General features: G+C 39.8%; 1 protein-coding gene across 1 annotated transcript in view; it reads left to right on the top strand.

Annotated features, from left to right (window-relative positions):
- The window catches only part of NMI (N-myc and STAT interactor), a 579,174-nt gene that overhangs the window by 450,563 nt on the left and 106,832 nt on the right, over positions 1-21,779 (top strand). Inside the window, exon 8 of the mRNA XM_044074881.1 lies at positions 2,486-2,669. Coding sequence (XP_043930816.1) covers positions 2,486-2,669 — 184 coding nt within the window. The remainder of the gene's footprint in view (positions 1-2,485; positions 2,670-21,779) is intronic.

The following is a 21,779-nucleotide window of genomic DNA, read 5'->3' as shown; positions in this document are numbered from 1 at the left end:
GGATTACCCCAGAGCAGGCTAAACAAACAAGTAAAGAAACACACCAGCGAAGCCTGAAGATAGAAAGTATTTAGTCTCCTGGTACCTCAGCCTTTTGCGTTCAAGTGATATCAAATTACAAAATCCAGTTCCTTAAATAATTAAATCACAACTGAATAATTACCCTCCATCATTTCATTAAGCAAAATTCCCCACCAATATTAAAGAAACATTATATTAATACAACAGATGAGTGTACAAAACACAAAAATTTCACATCTCCCCCATCAACAACGAACACACAATTAGCAAACAAAATATAGCAATAACTATCATATTTTTTTCTTTTCAAAAATTCAACAAAACTTCTTGATTGAGACCCCTGGGGGAAGGGGTACCATAATTAAATATAAAGATAGTTTCAAGTTGATTTAAAGATTGTTTCAAGTTGATTTAATTTCCTATGAAAGTACCCTCCCTCCCCCACAGGTTGTGCCAAAACACTAAAAAAGAAAGAAACCCCATCACCTGAATGCATGTTATAAAAATGATGGGCAACTGGACTATCCATTCTTCAATTTCTAGTATCTGCTAAGTGTTCCAATATATGGGTTTTCACCCTGCGTTTAGTTTTTCCAATGTACCATTTTACAACATCACACCCACAACCCAAAATGTAAACAACTCCACATGACTTACAATTGAATTTTTTCTTAGCTTCATACCTACGACCATTGATGAGGATCAGAAATGTTACAAATCCTACTACACACACTACAATTGCCACAAGGAAAAGAACCCGCAACTTTGGAAGAGGCCACTTGATCAACAATTGGTCGATTAAGTAACTCTGTCAGATTACAATAACGACTATAAGAAAATGTAACATATTTAGAAAGTATTTTCCCCATAGCTTCATCTGAAATGATCATTGGCCACAAACTCATTACCACCTACCTCAAAGTTTCAGAAAAAGGGTTATACCTTGTGACATAAAAAAGCTTTTCTTCACCTCCCTTCACCTACAAATCCTTTGAGTAATGCCAGGCCCCATTCCCAGCCTGACCCTTACTAAACACCCCCCCCCCCTCTAATTTAGATCTGGTCCTGTCCAACACCTCCTTTGAATATTAAAATGTTTTGTGTTTTGTACACTCATCTGTTGTATTAATGTAATGTTTCTTTAATATTGGTGGGAATTTTGTTTAATGAGATACTGGAGGGAAGTTATTCAGTTGTGATTTAACTATTTAAGGAATTGGATTTTGTAATTTGATATCCCTTGAAGGCAAAAGGCCAAGGTACCAGGAGACCAAACACTATCTATCTTCTGGCTTTGCAGGTGTGTTTTTTAATCAAACAAGTGTTTTTACAGGAGGGTATCCCCCATTCCCTGATAATTATATATACTAACCCTGAGATTGCACAATCTCTGGAGAAAGGGAATATTCCCCTGTTAGGGTATTGTCGATCTCCTGCTAGGGTATTATCAATCTCATGCACACGCCGACCATCGGTTCCTGTTGACTAAATGGTTTCAACCAAACAGGTGGCAACACTGTGCCATAGGGACCCATATATACATACATATGTACACACACACACACACACACACACACACACACACATATGTATGTGTGTGTGTGTGTGTGTGTGTGTGTGTGTGTGTGTGTGTATATATATATATATATATATATATGTGTGTGTGTGTGTAAATCTATATATATATTTATATATATATATATATATATATATATATATATATATATATATATATATATATATATATTTATAGTATATAGTTGCATAAATGTATGCATACTGTGATAAGTCAAGAAGTGTGTGGATATCAAAGGATATGTATTTCAGCTATCCACGTAGTCCAGACCCTGAAGAGTTTCATCTAGATCAATGCAGATGAGTTAGCTGGAATCTGGGTATGACATGCCCATGTGTGCACAGACACACACACAAAGACACACACACACACACACACACACACACACACACACACACACACACACACACACACACACACACACACACACACTTTAAAAAGAGCTTGAATTCAGGTAAGAGAAAGTGAACTAAGCAGTAGAAGGGTCTTTCTGCTGTAATTTGATTTACAGATGCATAAGTAGCTCCTTTAGCTGCATTCCATGAAAATAAGTGAAAATTACAAAAAAAGAAAGAAAAAAATTGGTTCATGGTAGTAGAAGAACTAAGCATTTCTTAATAACCCCACTTGTTTGTTGGGTTTGAGATTAAAATAACTTCATCTTGCCTTTTTTTCCAGAAGGTTTCTTCTGTATATGCATGATAAGCCTTTACTTGTAGTACTAATTTCTGTTGGCATCTTTTTGACTTGTAAATAAAAATGTGTCACATTTGTATAAAAAGCACACACATGCAAACACATATAGCATGTAGACTTTACCTGTTACTGTTTTACTACATAATGTTTGGCAGTTGTTCGGTATAACATGGTCCAAAATTACTGTTCTAGATAAGTATGGATATTTCTCGAAAGAAAGTCAAAGTCGATGGAATTCCTGATCTGCCTGTAGGACAAGAGAAAGACAAGCTTGAGCTGAACTTTTACAAGCCTAGTAGAGGGGGTGGAGAAATAGAGAATATTGAGTACGACAGAGAAACTGGAAGTGCCATTATTACTTTTGCAGAAGCTGGAAGTTAGTAATTTTTTTCCTCTGGACTGTTATGCATGCTTTTTTGTTTTAAAGCTGTGACTTTTACAAATATTTGATGCACTTGTGGTTATATACCAAATGTGACTTTTCTTTGAGAGTCTTTCATGTTACTGCAGCAGCACACTGTGTCTGTCTGAGGTGAAGTTGTCATACTAAACAGCCAAGCTGCACACTGCATTTTTCAAGTGTCCTTTTTCAGTGAATAAGAAAGAAATGATGCACTTTCCTGTCTAGGCATAAGCAGATATTTAAGCACCGTATCTAACATCAGTAATTTAATAACCCTTGATAAAGGGCTTGTGCAAGCCTAAAGGCTGGAGTAAATGCAAAACCTGTGTAGGTACAATATACAGTATCACATCATATCTGGGCTACAGAGCCCTTGTGCAGCAACATCTATCATGTGCAAAGTTAAACAGTGCTCCCATTGTATAGATTAGTAGACATGCATTTTAGCCTTGACATTTTATGTACATTCAGGGTGGTGTTCATAGGTTGTGCAGTACGCAAAGCCACACAAACACAAGTAACTTAGAATACCACATAAGGAGAGAGCCTAATGCTCAATAGTTCAAGAGCTGTGCTATTGAGCAGCAAGGATTTTGGGATTCACAAGTAAATGTGGTTCTGTATAAGACTGGCGTATTTGAATGAAGCATTATTGCATCTTGGTGCATTGTTGTGCAAAGAAGACTTGTGTAATGTATTGCAGTTCATAGCCATCTGTATTATTCATGATCTATGCAGAGCAATGCACAAAATATGCAGTTGCACACAGCAGATCAGCAGTGTGCACTTATGCATTTCAACAGAGGAATCTGTACAAATTTGAGTAGAGTAATTTCACCCTACCTGTTTGTGTGTGTGTGTGTGTGTGTGTGTGTGTGTTGGTATATCACTGTGTACATGAGTGTATGTCTGTGTGTGAGAACAGGACAATGTGTGAGTGGGTGCTGTGAACATATGTTAATTTGTGTGTGTGTGTGTGTGTGTGTGTGTGTGTGTGTGTGTGTGTGTGTGTGTGTATTGGATGGTTGTAGTTTCAGCAAACATAGATCAATCATTTTATGATTTCAGAAACTATCTTCAGTGACCTGACGTGATCCCTGTGTGTGTATGTGCTCATGTAATCTCTGTCTCTCTACCCTTCTTTCCTTCATCCTACGGGGAGGGGGGTTATGTGCCCTTGTGTGGTCCTCCAAGAACCTGTAGCAGTTACTTGTACAGAAGATGCAGTGTGTCCAGCTGAGCAATGGTATGACTGCTCAGTTTTGCAATTCATAACAGTCCATACTAATTGTTAATAAATTCCAGCTTCATGCAGATTATGTATGGCAGTGAATCCCTTTGTAAATGATGCTGTGTGGTGTCTCTGTGAAGTGAGAGACATGCTACCCTCTCTTGTATGTATGTAGGAGTACCACCCACAGAATTTTTCAAATGCATTCTATTTAGAGAAGGCACTGCTCCTCTGATTTGTTTAAGCCATGTGATAAAGTTGGTCTGTTGTTATCACAGTAAACTGTCTTTAAATGCTTGTATAATCAAATCAGAAACATTTTCAGAATTAGTGACAGTCTTGCCCTGTTGGAGTACTAAGTAAAGGTGCAGTTTTATTTATTTATCTGCCTGTCTATCTATCTATCTATCTATCTATCTATCTATCTATCTATCTATCTATCTTTTATTGACCGAGTTATTCCTTCTATGCTAGTGGCCTCTTTTCGGGGGGGGGGGACTCAATGTAGTATTTATACTACTAAGAGAAATTTGGTCAGGGCATTGAGAACTTCCCCTACTCTTTTTTCTTTGGAGCTACTACATGAAGCCAGAGGGCTGCTACAGGAGCAAGGAAGAAATCTAAGAAAAGCAGCAGCAATATGGTGGAGGACAGAAAAGCTATGGGGAGTTTGGAGATGGAAAATGAGAATTTGGAGAAAATTTTGTTTGCTATGGAGAACCACATAGCAGATTAACTTTCCTGTGTGATGGATAACACAAATGAGCAGCTTTTAGCTGTCTCAATACAAAATGAAGTAAGTGAATCCATTGGAGTGGTGCAGATAATAGAACTATCTAGAAGTCTTGCTGATGATGCTCTGTTGAAAACAATTGAGCAGAGTGATCCAGGTGGCAGTTCTGCTCTTTCATAGGGTGAGACGGTAGATAACCTTTTCAGAAGTACTGAATGTGGTGATGTGGAGAAGTCACCAGGTGATGTGGCAGCAGAGAATCTAGCATTTAAAGACTCCAAACAGAAACATTATTGGGTGGAGATATAATATGGAACTTAGGAAGATAATGTTCTGAAGTGGCTGTACTGTGTAAAGAAACAGTGAAAATACTAGATGTAGCTTTGATAAGGATTGGAATGTTAACTGTTGTGGATGTGAGGTGAAGAGAGCATGTTTACTAGAATTAAAACATTGTATATATATACAATTAACAAGAAAAGAGAAAGTTTGTTCCATCAAATATTAGCCCATGTGGAGGTTAACATGAAATTTATAATTGCAGGGGATTTTAATTGTGATTAAATAGGAAGACACAAAAAGAAAGGACTAGATATAAAAAATTCAGGGAATGACAATATGTGGTAAGTTAACTGAGTAGAATAAAAGTCAATTGGTATGAATGAAACTCTTGGATCTGAAATTGATTATTTTGTATTATCGGAAGGCCTGGTACTAGCAGTTGGTGATACAGTTGTGACAAGTTTCTCAGATCATTTAGCAATATGGATGGAGGTGATGGAGGAAAGAAAGTGTATTAAAATAGGAAAGAGAATGCAAAAAATAAATGAGAAATTATGGGGTGAAATTGGAGAGTGGTAAGTATTGCATTTATAGGATGATCATATAACCATGAAGGACTTCTATACAAAAAACAGTCTTGAGTGGTGGATTGGATTTAAAAAATTTAAAAAGAAGTAAGAAAAGTTTTTATTTTTTTATTTATTTATTTTTTTTGCAGTGACAGGATGGTGTGTGAAAGGAAGAAAGTGAAATGTGGAAATGCATTGAAATGTGTTAGAAAAATAAGAGAACAATGCAAGAGGGTATTATGATATAAAAAGCAAATAAAAGAAATCCAGAAAAAATGAAAGCATTAATGTTTAAGTAGAGAAATTATTTATAAGGGAGAATTGAGGAGTTATCTGCATATTTTGGTAAAATAGAAACTATATTATTATAATGAGAGGAATGAAAATGTAAAAAGGAGGTGAAAAGAAAATGGGCAAATTATGAATGTTGTAGTACAGCGTGTGGAAAATGTGTATAGGGATGAAAAGTAACAAAGAATGGAAAGTAAAGAAGTTTCCAGAAGAAATTAAAGAAGTCTTTGAAAAAGAAATTACTGTTAGTGAATTGGATGAAGTACTTAAGAAAGTAAATATTGATTCAGTATTGAGCCCAGATGGTATAGGGTATGGAATGTACAAGAAGTTAATGGAATGGCAAAGAGGGTATATTGTAAATGTGCTGGATGAATGGCCAAAGCAAGGTTTTGTTTAAGGAGAGTTATGTAGTAGGATATTACAATTTATGTGGATGAAAGATGAATAAAATAAAAAAAACATAGACCCATTTTTTTAAATAACACAGATGATAAAATGTTTATGGAAGTAATGCATAGGAGAATGAAAGGAAGGATGAGGGATAAAATAGCAGAATGTATACATGGTATAGAAGGAAAATGATGTCAAGAATTAGTATTGGCTTCTAATAAGAGTCAAAGCCTGCAAAAACTGCAAGCACTTGTGGTGACTCCCTGTTTGGTGAGGAAAATAAATCTATGTTTTTTTATCTGTGAGTTGCTTAATCTGATAGAGATGCTTTCTTTTTTACCTGCTCCATTTTGTTTTCTGTTTAAGAAATCTGCTTGGCCTGGTGTTTTTGTTCTATATGGTAGATAGACACTTAAATTATCTATGCCGCACATTTCAGATGTTTTTTCATTGGTTAATTTATTTCTTGGGTGATAGTTAAATACACAGAGAGTTTCTGGGTCTTTGCTTTTCTGATAAGACTGAAAGCCTAAAAACACTACAAGCACTGTTCTTGACTCCCCTGTTGGATGAGGAAAGTAAATCTATCCCTGGAATTCACTAATGCCTACACTAAGTGTACACCATTCTGAGTGAATGGACAACACAGGCATAACTCACAACGTCTTCCTCCTAATTGTAGTTTTCCAACTGATTTTCTTGCTTTAAATATTGACAGGGATTCATAAAGGTTATCACAAAGTGTGGATTACATGCACACTTAGTGTAATCTTTCTGAGTCACTAGAAAGCACAAAAATGTGGTATAGAGATGTTTTTATGGTTTTGAATACAAATCATGTACACCTAGTGTACATTTAGTATAGGTTGTATTGAATCTGGCCTTATACATTTTTTTGTCTGTGAGTTTTTTTAAATGATAAAGATGCTTTCCCTTTTTACCTGCTCCATTTTGTTTTCTGTTTTAAGAAATTTGCTTGGCCTGGTGTTTTTTTTTTTTTGTTCATTATGGCAGATAGATGCTTAAATTATCTAGGCTGCTCAGATTTCTGGAGTCTTTTCTGATAAGACTCAAAACCTGCAAAAGCTACAGGCACTGTCAGTGACTCAATGTTGGGTGAGGAAAGTAAATCTCTCTATTTTTTTCTTGTCTGTGAGTTGCATAAACCGACAGAGCTGCTTTTTCTTTTACCTGCTGTATTTTGTTTTCTGTTTTAAGAAGTCTGCCTGGTATGGTGTTTTTATTTTGTGGCAGATAGACACTTAAATGATCTAAGCTGCACATTTCACATTTTTTTCCATTGGTTAATTTGTTTCTTGAGTGATAATTAAATAGACAGAGAATGTCTGGATCTTTTTCTTTTCTGATAAGACTCAAAACCTGCAAAAAAAAAAACACAAGCACTGTTGGTGACTCCCTGCTAGTTATTTTTCCTCACCCACCCTCCCATTCCTTGCTTTTGCTTTTTAAACTTGGTGAATCTGATGCCTTTTCATTTTTCCTCACTAATGGGTTCAGATCCAATCCTCGGATCTGACTTGGCTGCATATACTAGAGTTCGGATTCAGTTCTCGAGCGTCTCCCTCTACCCATAATGCTGTACTCCATCCCCATTGCCTCAGATCTCATTTCCCACCATTGTAGGTTCTGCGCTTGAGCATAGTAAGCAGTTTTTTCTTACAATATTTACCAGTTTATTTAGATAAATATTTCTGAAAACGTGTAGCTTTTCTGTCTCTATCCTCTCGCTTAGTATTTGCTGGTGTTAGGATTTTTTTCTGTACCTTTTTCTTGACTTTCTACTCAGCTTTGAGTAGTCTTCATACCATTGTTGGTACCTTTTCCTTATCTTTTAGGTATAAAGGCATTTATTGTCTAGGACCAGATCATCTTAACATGGTCTGTTCCATTTGTGCTACCTTTAATCCCAGAGTGTTATCAGACAGGCGCAATAAACTGATTCTTAAAGGGTTGCTTTCTGCTTCTTCTGGGGCCTCAAACCCCCTCTAAAATATCCATATCCATTTATTCGGATGTCAGGAAGAGATCTCCTCTGAAGTCCCCATGGGCTTCCTCAGAGCTGCTGAAAAAAAAATCAGAAACATTTTGGACCTGACCTCTTCAGATCCAATACCTCTTGGGCAGTCTTCAGATCCAAAGCCTTAATCAGAAACGAAAGGTTCGGCTTTTATTGTCCTTACTGTCTACTTCTTCTTCAGATCCTAAGTCCTTAAATCCTAGAACCAGTTCATTCCATAGTAAGCAGTGAAACCTGTTTCCCCTTCTTTCCCCACTCAACTTTTTCAGACTTTGAAGAAACACTCTTGACCCCTTCCACGACATATTCTAGGTCTTCCGGAAGTCTGCCAGAGGTGAATGTGGCTAGGATGATGCATGAATTCCTCAGAGCTCTGATCCAGATGGGGGTGCTTCCATCTACATGCCCTACTGGTTCCATGAGTGAACCTATGAAGGCCATTGTTTTTCTCTCTGTGATCCGACTCGTGGTTTTGGAGTCCCAGGATCTGAGATCTCTGAGAGTTTTGGTGTGGGATCCGAGGAGAGGTCCTCCATGCCAATGATTTCCTTGACTGGTCCCCCCCAATATCCTCAGGTATGGGCGGGTCTCAGAGCTGAGATATCAGTGCCAGATCCAAGGGGGTTAGGTTTGGCTCTGTTTTTTGTGGGATCCATCCCTTCCTCTCAGGCCTTCAGCCCTGGACAACTCTGATCTGATTCTCCCCTTCAGGCTCGTATCCAGGGGGCGGCCCTGACCTGCCTTCTTCAGAAGCTTCAGCTCTGAAGAGGGAGGAACGGGCTTTCCCTGGGTGCTTGGTGTTATAGATGGTGGAAAGGGCCTTCTCTCTTCATAGAGAACTGTCTCCTCGTGCCTCAAATCCTATCCCCTACAACACATTGGCATCGAGCTCTGAGTCCATCAGACCTACTCCACAAGGACAGCCAGTTCCAGTTAGTCTCCAGACGGTTCCACTAGAGGAACTCCCCCTTTCTTCCAATACCTCCCCTGAACTTTCCACAGAAGAGGTTCCTCGGAAGAGGACATGTAAGAGGAAGCACACAGACTCCCCCATGGAGTTTCTAATGGAAGACACTGATTTTGATGAGGGAGAAAGATCTCCTAGATCACCATCTGATGACATTTCATTTGGAGACATCCTAAAAATCCTTAAGCAAAAGGCTGGTCCCAAACTCCTCCTTCTGAGGAACTGGTGTTCCTGGAGGCTTTTGGTGCTAGACCATGTATCTTTTGGGAACGCCCCCACCCGACAGATGAGCTTATTGACCTGGTTTCCCATGAAGCAAAGAAAGAGCTACACACTGTTGAACCTGTACCCGAGTGCCCAGACAGATTTTTAGCTCTCTCCTTGGACCACCCTCACTGGAGCAAAGGAATCCCAGTTGATGCTGTGGTGGTGGCGGCAGCCACTAAGAAACAGCTAGCAGAGCAAAGCTCTTCTGTCCATCCACCAAACAGGGAGTCCAGAGCACTGGAAGATTCAAAAGCAAGTGTTTGCCTCTGCCACCTTCACCCTGAGGTCACTTAACTATTTAGCATGTTTTACTTGGGTTCAGAGGGATTTGACTAAGGAACTATCAGACTCTCTGTCTGAGTCCATGTCTGCTGAGGACTTCAAATGGACATCTTCTCAGCTGGCCACTCTCTTGTCTATTTCAAATGTGTCAGTGAAGCTAATCTCTCGCACAGCTGAAGGTACCTCACAAGCTGCTATTTCAGGTATTATCATAAGGAGATATGCCTGGATGTGGCTATGCAATTTTGTGGAGCCATTTAAAAAAGTGTTTTATTAATGCCCCTTTTGATGGCACTTCCTTGTTTCGGCTATCTGTTAAAGATACGCTTACCTGCATTGAGAAGGATTTATTTATTTATTTATTTATTTATTTTATTTATTTTACATTTGTTGACCGGGCTAGTCTAACTGGATACATGCCCATTTTCAGTAGAGGCCCGGGGAGAAAAGCTCCAAGCATCTGCAGTGAGTAAAAAATACAATATATAGTAATAGTCAAGTGGATTACAGTACATTAGCTACATAGTACATTAGCTAGATAGGTCAGAACAAATGTTTACAGAGTAAGTTACTAGGTTTAAGCTAAGATTAATTACAGAGAACCAAAAACATGAAGTTAAAGTTTTTTTTTTGTTTTTTTTTAGTACTACAGATAGGTGAGATAAAACAGAAGAGTAGAAAAGTATAGAAAGAGCAGGAGGTGAAAGAGATATCAGTCTGGGTTAGAACAGGGACACAGCCAGTGAGTTGTAAGATATTCTTTCAGATGCTTTTTAAACTGAATAGTGGAAGCAAGGGAGGAAAGTTCAGTAGGAAGCTGGTTCCAGATTTTTCCTACTGTGTTGGTGAAAAGTAAGTCTCCTGCTTTGTTATTTGATTTAATAGTGGAAACTAGAAGCTTATTGGATGAGCGTAGTATAGCAAGATTTTTGTAGGGTGAAGTCAGGTTAGTGAGGATAGGGGTATTTTTAGGGTGGTAAAGGATTTTTTGGGTGATAACAATTTGTTGATAAAGTAGTTGGTTCTGCAGTTCTAGCCATCCCAGTTGTTTTAGGTTAAGGCAGTGGTGAGTTCTAAAGGTGGTGCCAGTGGCAAATCTGGCTATGTTACTGTAACTGGTGGAAAGTTTGGTGAGATTGCTTTTTGATAGATTGGTATATATTGCCGAAGCATAGAACAGGGTAGACATAAGGTGGGTCTGGGCAATAGTTATTCTGGCTGAAGGGGAAAGGAAGGGTTTGATTCTGTAAAGAGTGCCTAGTTTTTTTGTTGACTGACTTTATAGTACAGTTAATGTGATAATCAAAAGTAAGGTTATTATCAATTGTTACTCCTAGAAGACGGGTTGAAGTATCTGGGGATATGTTAGTTGCATTGTTGGAGGTTATTGTGAAGTGCAGTTGAGGTGATTTATGAGTTGGAGCAAAGAGCAATAACTTTGTTTTTTTGGGGGTTCAGGAGGAGGCAGTGTTGCATGAACCAATTTTCAACACTGCTAAATACTGTTTGGGTGAGAGACTGCAGAGAGGTTATGGACTTAGCTGAACAAATTAAAGTGGAGTCATCTGCATATTGTATGCAGGTGGCCTGAGGAATTTTGGTATGTAGGTCATTGATAAACAATGAGAAGAGTAGAGGTCCTAAAATAGAGCCTTGGGGTACTCCAGTGTTCACAGGAAGGGATTTTGAAAGATTATTATCCCACAATACTGCTTGTTGTCTGTTTTCCAGATAGGATTTAAACCAATTTAATGCTTGTGGGTGATCACTTATGGTTTGAGATAGAGTCCCTGCTGACACTACTTTGTGTGAGTGTGATACTAGTATCCAGTCTATGATGGAGCCACTAGTTGTTGTTTTGTTGGGTCTAGTTATTTCATTGATATGCTGGGTATAATTGAATATATTTATATTTAATGAGGGTTGTTTTTTTGTGACTTCTGTCCAATCTATGTTGACATCTCCAAGGATAATTGTCTCATTGGTAAAGTCCAGGCAAGGATTTGTTCTAGGGTGGGTATATTATTGCCTGGTGGGATATAGATTTAAATGATACAGAGCTTTTTGCTGGTATTCAGTTGTAAGAAAGCTGCTACAATTTCGGCAGATGCAAAATGTGGGGTGGGGTTGGTATATAATACTAATGTGAAATGACTTGGGTAAATTAATGCAACAACTCCACATTTTTATGGGGTCTGTCATATCTTAAGCAGGATTAGCCAGGTGGTAGAAATTAGTTTTTTATATATGGTTTAAGTCAGGTTTCTGTGGTTGCTATTATATCTGGCCTACTGTGTGAAATCCAGGCACGGAAGTCTGGAATTTTATTCCTGATACTTTGCAGGTTATTGGTTGCTATGGTGAGAGATTTATTGGTTTGTTGGGTTGTGGGATTTAGGGTTGGTCTGGGGTTTGGGTGGATGTCCTCGCATAGGGGAAGTTTTGCTTTATTGTGAGGTAGGCTTGTGGTTATTAGCTTTCTTTTAAGTGTGGGATGTTTGTATAGAGTTGTTAGGCTAAGTTTAGTATTTACTTTAGTTACTAGTTTAAATCTGGTAGCAGAGTGGTTGTATAAAGCAGTAAGCAGTAGGTGAATTAGGAGGTAGCTGGGTGTAGATGGACTTATGGTTGAGGTGATAGGTAAAGGTGTTAAATTGTGGTGTATTGTGTGGATGGATGTTAAGTGCAGATGGGTAAGGAAAGCAAAGGAAATTGGGAGGAGCAATGGTGTTGAGTGTGGACACATTGTTTGATGAGATGATGGATGAAGTGAGGTGGAGTGCTGATTGGAGGATAGGGAGAAGGAGAGGAGTCTGTCTAGGAATAAAGGAAATCAATCCTGGGGTGGGTGGGAATAGGTGAGGGTAGGTGAGCGGAGTGAGGCCGAGCACAGCAAGGGTGAATGGAGCGGGCAGCACATGGAACTAGCAAAGTGACAGCAGAAATGAGCCTGCAGAATAAAAAACTATCAGTGTAGACACTAACAAGTTAAGTTAGGAATAGAGGAAAAATAGTATAGGATGGCTTTACAATAAAGTCCAATTAAAGAAAGTAATTACACTAGCTTTTGAAAGTCAAATAAGAGTTTCATGCACTAGTCTATGAAAGTCCAAGGGAAGAGCCTGGTAGTAAGATAGAGGGTTGAAGGTATCCCTTTCTTAGGGAATTATAAGCCCTTGGTCCAAATATGCTGCTGAGGAACAGGGCTGTCAAACTACAAGAAGTATTGAAGGGAGTCACTGGAGGGAACTCTGCTAGTCTGAAAGAATGGAATAACAGAAAACCCTGTCAACTATAGGAATCAAGTTTTATACCCCTCAACAGACCTTCTCTCAAACCAGAGAGGCAGTAAGAAGATGTGGTTCCATAAGTCTCAGGGGCCTTTCCAAGATTCGGAGGGGGACACTTTCTACAGAAGCAGAGGGGGGAAGTTTAATGGCAGAGATCATTTCAGAGGCAGTGGAGGCCTACAGAACCGGGGCTTTAGGGATTTTTTTTTTCAGACAGGCCCTGTCAGAGCTCCTGCAGCACTATCTGACTGTTCTGCTCTGGAGGTAGTCAGTGATCATTTCTCTTTGCAGCTAGATGCATGGGCAATTTTCACAAAAAGATTTATGGGTGCTAAGAATAATATCCAGAGGTTACTATATACCCTTTTCCCTTCTTCCTCAGTGTCACAGGAAGAAACTTCTCGATGTTCCACCCAGTCAGAGGAAGGAAGCAGCATGAGAAATACAAAAGCTGCTAGAAAAAACAGAGTCATCCAGATGGTCCCACCTGACCAGATAAGATTCAGAACGTACTTATGCTTGTTTTTAGTGCCAAAGAAGACAAGGGACCTCAGACAAATTTTAGATCTAAGCAATTTGAACCAGTTTGTGAAGAAGGCAAAGTTCCCAATGGACATTTCTGCACAAGGACCAGTTGATGTGCTCCATAGACCTTCAAGATGCATACTATCACATAAAAATAGATAGATGATCCCGGAGGTGTCTTTGCTTTCCACTGGGAGCCAGTCATTACCATTTCAGAGCTCTGCCCTTTGGATTCACCACAGCCCCCAGGGTGCTTTACCAAATGCATGGTAGTAGTGGCAACTCACATGAGGCTCAAGGGATTCCAGGTTTTTCCATATCTAGATGATTGGCTTCTCAGCACCCACTTCAGGCATCAACTCCTACAAGCCAGGGGCTATTTGCTCCAGATTTGTAATACCCTGGGCATTTCAGTCAATCTTGCCAAATCTCAGCTTGCTTCAGTTCAGAGCCTGGAATTCATCAGAACGCTTCTGAATACTACAACTCGGGTGGCACCTCTACCCCTTCACTGCATTGCTTCTTTAAGGCATCGAGTATAGAATATTCTCTCTCATCCTTATCCTGCAGCAAAGTTAGTGCTACGAGTACTGGGATCAGTATCAGCTGCCATAGTATTGCTTCCCTTCACTCACTTCTTTATGCAAATTCTCCAGTGGACCCTAGCTGTACACTGGTCCATTCTGCATCAGCCCCTGTCCTTTCAGATAAAACTCACCCTGATCTGTATACTCCACATTTGTTGGTGGATTCAGCCTTTCGACGTTTTTCTGTGCAGACCCTTTGTTCTTCCAATTCCAGTTGCCACAGTGATCACAGACACCTCTCAACTGGGGTGGGTGCATTTATTCAGAAGGATGGTCCAAGGCACGTGGTCCCCCCAAGAGACCAAATTGCATATCAACATTCTAGAGATGAGAGCAGTCCTTTTAACATTGCAGGCATTTCAAGAATCTCTCCCTCTGAGGACTATTGTAATTCAGACAGACACTATATCGGTAGTGTGGTGCATTAACAAGCAAGGAGGAGCCCAGTCTTAGCCCCTGTGCAGAAGGGCCATGAGAAAGTGGGAGTGGGTGATCTCTTCAGACCGCTTTCTAATTTTGATGCATATTCCGGGGAAAACCAAAGTTCTGGCAGACAAACTGTCTTATGAGTGGTCTCTCAACCAGTCAGTAGCGAATATGATCTTCAGATGTTGGGGCCAACCTTGCTGCAACCTATTTGCCTCCCTTCTCAACAAATGATGCAAGTACTTTGCTCTGATCCCTCTTCAGAGGGAATCACTGAGAGATGCTCTGCTTCACACTTGGCCCTCCAGTCTTCTTTATGCTTACCCTCCTCTTCTCCTAAGTCCAAAGTTCTTACAGAAACCAAGCAGGTTGAAGAGCTGCATAATCTCCATTGCCCCTTTCTGGCTGGGGCAAATTTGTTTCCCCTTCCTATGGTCTCATCTTCGTTATCCTCCATGGATACTGGAGCCTTGTCAGGATCTCCTATCTCAACCATCGTGGATTCAACATCCCAACCTTCTAGCCCTCAGGTTAACCACATGGTTTCTACTCTTCCAGAAATACGCAGACAGTCTAGGCTTTCTTCCCAAGTTTGTAACATTATTTTTGTGTCACAAAACACTTCCACCAAGAAAATGTATACGAGCAAATGGAAAATGTTTTCTATATGCACCTCTAACCAAAACATTGATCCATTTTCAGCCATTTCTATTCAGGAAATAAATCTTTTTTCCTGGCTCCCTCTAAATTATGCAAAGCTTTTATGAAGGGGCTGTTTCTCCTCAGACCTCTGGTAAAGGATCCCACACCACTTTGGGACCTTATAATTCTTCTTTAGGGTTTAACTCAGAAACTATTAGAACTGTTAGACAAATGTGATCTAAAATTTCTGTCATGGAAAACGGTCTTTCTGGTAGCAGTAACTTCAGCAAAATGAATTTCTGAACTCCAGGCTCTTTCAGTGAAACCCCTTACATTATTTTCCATAAAGATAGGGTCTGTCTATGGATTAACCCTTCTTTTGTGCCTAAAGTGGCTTCTGAGAATAACATCAACCAATCCATTAATTTATCAGTCTTTTTTCCAATTTTTTCGCGAAAAGGGAGAGTACATGCTGCATCTCCTTGATGTACATAGACAACTTTGTTTCTATCTTAACAAGATTAACAAGACAAAGCAATTTAGAAAGTAAGATCAGCTTTTCATATCCTTTTCCTCAAATCGCCCACATCAAGCAGTTTCTAAACTTACCCTGGCCAAATGGATTACAAATTGCATTTCACTGATTTATTTTCAGAAAGGTTTAGTATTACCAAGACCTCTCCGAGTTCATTCAACTCGATCCTTGGCTACTTCATCAGCCTTTTGGTCAAGGACTTCTATTGACAACATTTGTGCAGAAGCCACTTGTTCCAAAGTTTATACCATTATTCCACATTACAAATTGATCATATCCAGAAATAGAGCCTGTTTTGGTTTGTCAGTGTTCTGGAATATCCTTCCATTAGGGCTACCCAAGGTTTCCATAGCTGAAGACTTTGTCCCATTAGTGTGGAAGAATGAAGAGGACAACATCAGATTTATAAGTTGTATGGTCATCATAACTAGGCATCTGCGTTGTCCATTTTCATTCTTCCTCACCTTCCCTCTCATCTGCCCCCATCTTTTTTTTTATTCTGAAGAATCTATTGGACTGTGTTTGGTACATACTGTTCCAGGTTTGAGCCCTGTCTTTATTTCTGTCTGTTTCTGTGGTGGAGATTAGGTAGAAAACCTGATCTGAGGCAATGGAGATGAATTAAAGCATTATTGGTAGAGGGAGGAGCTCGATAGTTGGATATGAAGGCTAGTATATGCAGCCATTTCAGAACTGGGGCTCGGATCTGAACCCATTAGTGAGGAAGAACGAAAATGGACCTAATTATGGTGAGTACTTAGCTTTATAATTTTAAGCTGCCTACCCTTATTGTAAATTGAGCTTTATAAGCTCCTCTCTTTCTGCACTGCTGTTCATATCTTGAATTATTTATTTGCCTTTCTTTGTGCTGCTTCTTATTGTCTGTTCTACTAATTTACTTGCTCAGAATTCATTAGCTAGCTGTTGGATAAATTAGTTTATTTTTACACTCTAGCAAGCACCTTTTTGAGTTTTTACATCAAGAAGTTAGTGGATTTTCTATTTAGTGGCACTGGTTGGTAGCCTGGTCTGTATAGGTTGGGGAAATACACTAGTGATTTGCACATGTAGTTGTTTTATTGGCTGGAAGGCTTATTCATTAGCTTACCTTGTTTTTAGTGACTTTATAAATTCTCTACAGTTGAGTGGCTCTTGGCTTATTTCTACAAAGTGAATTACTTTTATTGAATAACCACAGTTTTATAAGCTGTTTAAAGTTAAGCTTGCTTGTGGTAACATTTCACTCAGGATGCTCTTTTACTGCGCTTTTACATTTGGAGAACTGGGATTATTCATTTAGTGGCAGCAGGTGTTAACCTGGTCTATCTGAGTTGGGAAGCACACAAGAGGGCTTTAAGTGTGATCATTTTATTGGTCAGAGAGCTCAGTCAGTTTTACTTATTTCCAGTATAAATTCGACACATTTGCATGGAACTGCTTGCTATGCCAGTGCCCTGTACAGATGCAAACATCTGGAAATATTGTCTATTTTCATTATATTGTGAAAGTTTACCATGCTAGTTACCGTATTATAGCACCTAGGAAAATTGCTGCTCAGAGAGCATCTGATTTGGTGCTGGGAAGCATCACTAGTAAGGTTAGCTGCAGATTACACTACATAAGCACCCTTCCCTCATCCAGTTACAAATATCCAGCACTCCTGTCTTTTCAAGTACACATTAGGACCTGCAACCATGGATAGGCATTTTCTTGCCATCTCTCCATCCAGCTTGGTGGACATGAGTATCCTGAGGCAGTGTAACAATTGCTTTATGTACACTGGCAGCCACTTAATTCTTGAACAGACAAATACAGTATGTGAACGATTTCATTGCACATTGACTCTGGAGGCGAGACTGTTACATACAGACACAAAAAAGCAACAAACAGGTTATCAGTGACTCACGCACATCACTCACCACACCTGTATAGGACCACACACATATAGACCCACATATGTGGAGGTTCTCACATATAAGTTATCTAAACCTCAAAGGCCTCTCAGGCGAAGTCCTCAGAAACTACACATGTACACAGATAAGACAGTTCCCATCACAACAGATCTCATTGTGCCTCAACTACCAAATCCATAAGGCGAAAAACTCCACAACCCAATATTCAGGTCATAGGAGACTCCATTGTGAGACACACTGATGTTCCTCTTACCAGGCTGGATAAGGGAAAGGTTACAGTCAGTTGCCTGTCAGGGGACAGAATTCAGCATATCATGCAAACACTCAGGTCACTTTCCCCTAAGTACCAGTATGATTCAGTCATGGTCCATGTGGCCATGAATGACCTGAGACATATTTCCTTTGGACTGCATGAAAAGAAACATGATTGAGCTCTCAGAATATGTGTGACAGACAGGTATGAGCCTAGCATTGAGCAGCGTTATCATCTCCAAGGATGATGCCACAACACCAGCAAAAAATGATCAACTTTAACAGTTAGCTTAGCTACTGGTGTCATTGCAAAGGGTTTCAGTTCTTGTCAGCCTGAGAGGACATGTTTGATAGGCCACGCTGCTTTGCCAGGGATGGTCTTCAGCTGTCAGCTCTAGGTTTTTGGATATTGGCCAAAACATTATCCACCCTTACAGTGCCTTTTTTGTCACATTGCCAAACAGAAAAACCTTGCAGTACAAAAAAAGCTACTGAGGCCAGGCTAAAGGTGTTACTGCTCAATGTAAGGAACCTCATGAAGAAACTGCACTCCATGGAAGCTGTCGGAGAATGCTGACATCTGTGCAGTTACTGAAACATGGTTCAGAACCATGGAAAGCACTCCAGCAGTGCATGACTATAATGCATTTCATGCATTCTGACCACCCACTGAACATGAAAGAGCAAAAGGTGAAGGTGTATCTATCTACATATAAAACAAAATAAACACACCTCAAGGCTGGTCAAACAATATGACATGCCTAGGCTACTCCAGGTCCAACTAACCATGGGAAAAATCCATTACCATATTCTTGCTAGCTACAATTCTCCCACTATAAATCATGAAACTTATACATCATACTTGAAGTTACTAAAATCACTCACCATCCTGCCCATTACCATAATCATGAGTGATTTTAATTACCCCTTCATTAATTGGGAGGCATACATGACCACTAACATGCAGACCCAAAGATTTCTTGACTTTGTAAATTCAAATGCCTTGGAGCAGCTAATCTGCAGTCCCACTAGGGAAACAAATATCCTAGATCTGGTACTCACAAAAATGGGAGAGTGCTGCACCCCCCCCCCCCGCAAAGTGTGATGTCCTCACTGGAAGATCAAATCACAAAGTGGTCTCCCTTGAAATAAAGGTAAAACCTGTCCCCTCACTTAACCCCAAAAACTTGAAGAACTTCTCTAAGGTAAATTACTTCCTATTAAGGGATTGCAGAGCTATTTTCAAAGCTCCACCAAATCCAGAAAACACAAAAACCTGTGCAGAGGTATACACAAAAGCACTATATGACCATGTAAACAACTGCATAGAAATGGCAGTACTAGAACAAAATAAACCCAGGTCAAACCGCAAAAACAAGCCATCCTGGTGGACCCCTGGTATTAATAGGTTGCATATCAAAAGAAAGAAAGTATTGTTGAGAAGTAAGAACAAGTGAATCAGGGAACTAGTCAAGTCTCTGAAAATAGACTTTGAGGTAAAAATAGCCTCCAAAGCTAAGGATAACCATGAGGCATTTTTCAGTTATGTCCTCAGTCTTGAGGGCAACACCCAACAATGTGCAGAATTAGTTGTAGATGGCATCACCTATACTCAGCTGGAAGATGTAGCAAATCTGCTGGCCAACAAATTCAGCTCAAATTTCACCTCCCCATCACCAGTTCTCCCCCAAGAAATACCAACTACCACTCCACCAACAACTTTAACCAAAGAACAGGTTGTCACTGCCTCTCTAAAGCTAAAAAAGTGGCTCCAGTGGGACCTGACAGTATACCAGGTTGCCTCTTAAACAGCTGAACTGAAGTCAGGACTTGTCATTCCCATTAGGATCTCTATATAACCACAGCCTGCAGGCTGGCTTTGTCCAGATGGAGTGGAGGACAGCAACCATCATCCTTCTGCATAAAGGGGGACTGTATACTGACCCAGGAAATTACAGACACATAAGTTTGACTAGTGTTATATGTAAGGCCATGGAAAGAATAGTCATGGACCTGAAACATGACATAGAAGACCTCCAAACACTGGACCCGATACAATTTGGCTTTGTCAAGGGCAGGTCATGCCTACTGAATCTGGTGAATTTCTTTGAGAAAGTCACTAAGGTCATAGATGAGGGTAAAACAGTGCATACCACCTACCTCAATCTGGCCAAGGCATTTCACACAATTACCCACTCCGGTATTATAAATAAAGTCACAAAACTGAGCATAAATCCCTACATTACCAGATGGATAGCCAGTTGATTCACACACAAGACACATGTGGTTACGGTGGGTGAATCCAGATCCACCAAGAGGCCGGTGACTAGTGGTGTGCCACAGGGCTCGGTACTGGGACTACTCCTATTTGGAGTATACTTTTCTGAAGTCAAGGCTAATGTTGAAGGCCCATGGATGACAAAGTTTGCCAATGACTACAAGCTAGGGGCAGTCATTGATTTGAACAGAAGGAGACCAGCACACAAAGAACAGCTCATGGGCACAGTTTTATTAATGAGCCCATACATTAATATACCCAAAGGGTAAATTCAAAAAAATAAGCATACCAGTTTCAGCAAACAGCCTTCCTCAGTGCAACAAAAAACACATACTCATTTCATTCCACTCTTCTTATATCATATCAAACCAATAATGGTGAAAGTAAATCAGGGGTTGATAACAAATATCAATTTGCCTATAGGAAGGGAAGGACATTGAGGGGGTTGTTTTAATCATTTTAAAAAGTAAGTGGGGTGGCAACAGACAAATTACAAGGGACACTACATGGATTTCCAGTACAAGGATGTTTTCCCTGTGATCATTGCAGTTTTTGCAAGTATATACCCAAGAGAAAGAGTTTCACCTTGTCTAACTGTTCACAAGTTTATGATATTTTTGTCTATGGGACTTGTACTACTGACTGGGTGGTTTATTTAGTTCAATGTACTTGTCCTGCATTTTACATAGGACAAACATCACATCCTTTTAAACTTAGGATTTCAGAACATTTGAGTGATGTTAAATGTGCCAGATCCACTAATGCGTTATATAAACACAGTATGAAGCATAAGACAGCTAGATTTACTCTCACCATTATTGATAGAATATGGGCAGATAATATTTCAAAGGTTGGTTTACATTCTTTGCTTAACTACAAGGAACGTAAATGGATTGTTAAACTGGGTGCACTTTTTCCACCTGGAATTAATGAACAGCTTTAGATATCAATTATGGTGTTAACTGGTTTGATATGATATAAGAAGAGTGGAAGGAAATGAATATGTGTTATTTGTTGCACCGAGGAACGCTGTTTGCTGAAACTGGTATGCTTATTTTTTTGAATTTACCCTTTGGGTATATTAATGTATGGGCTCATTAATAAAATGGCACTCGGATCCAAGAAAATTATAGTCCCAATGTACTCATCCCTCATTAGACCAGTAATCGAGTACAATGTGCCATTTGGCAGGTACTTGAACTTGGCACTTACAGCAGCTGGAGAGACCTTAGAGGTTCCTCACAAAGAACATATCTAATATGTAAACAACATCAACTATGCGGATAGACTAAACACCATATCCCTTTACTCTTTCTTCTACCAGCTGTTAAGGGGTGACCTATGCCTGATTTACAAGGCACCCACAAATCCAGCCCTGATGGTGCTGCTGCTGCACATCTGCAAGTCAAACGCCACAAGAGTCACCCGATCTGGGGATCAGCAACTCAAACAAAACATGTTGGAGAGACAGAGATGTGTCGCAGAGATTGCCCCTTCTTAGGAACAGGCTTCCTGTTCTCATTAAGCTGAGCCCTGCCCTGGCCCTCTTCAAATGCAGTTTGGATCAATGGATATTGAATCG

This window comes from Protopterus annectens, chromosome 6.part0 (genome assembly GCF_019279795.1).
Source record: "Protopterus annectens isolate FY-2018-M chromosome 6.part0, PAN1.0, whole genome shotgun sequence".
NCBI classification, from domain to species: Eukaryota; Metazoa; Chordata; order Ceratodontiformes; family Protopteridae; genus Protopterus; species Protopterus annectens.
This window is presented reverse-complemented; position numbering and strand designations above follow the sequence as displayed.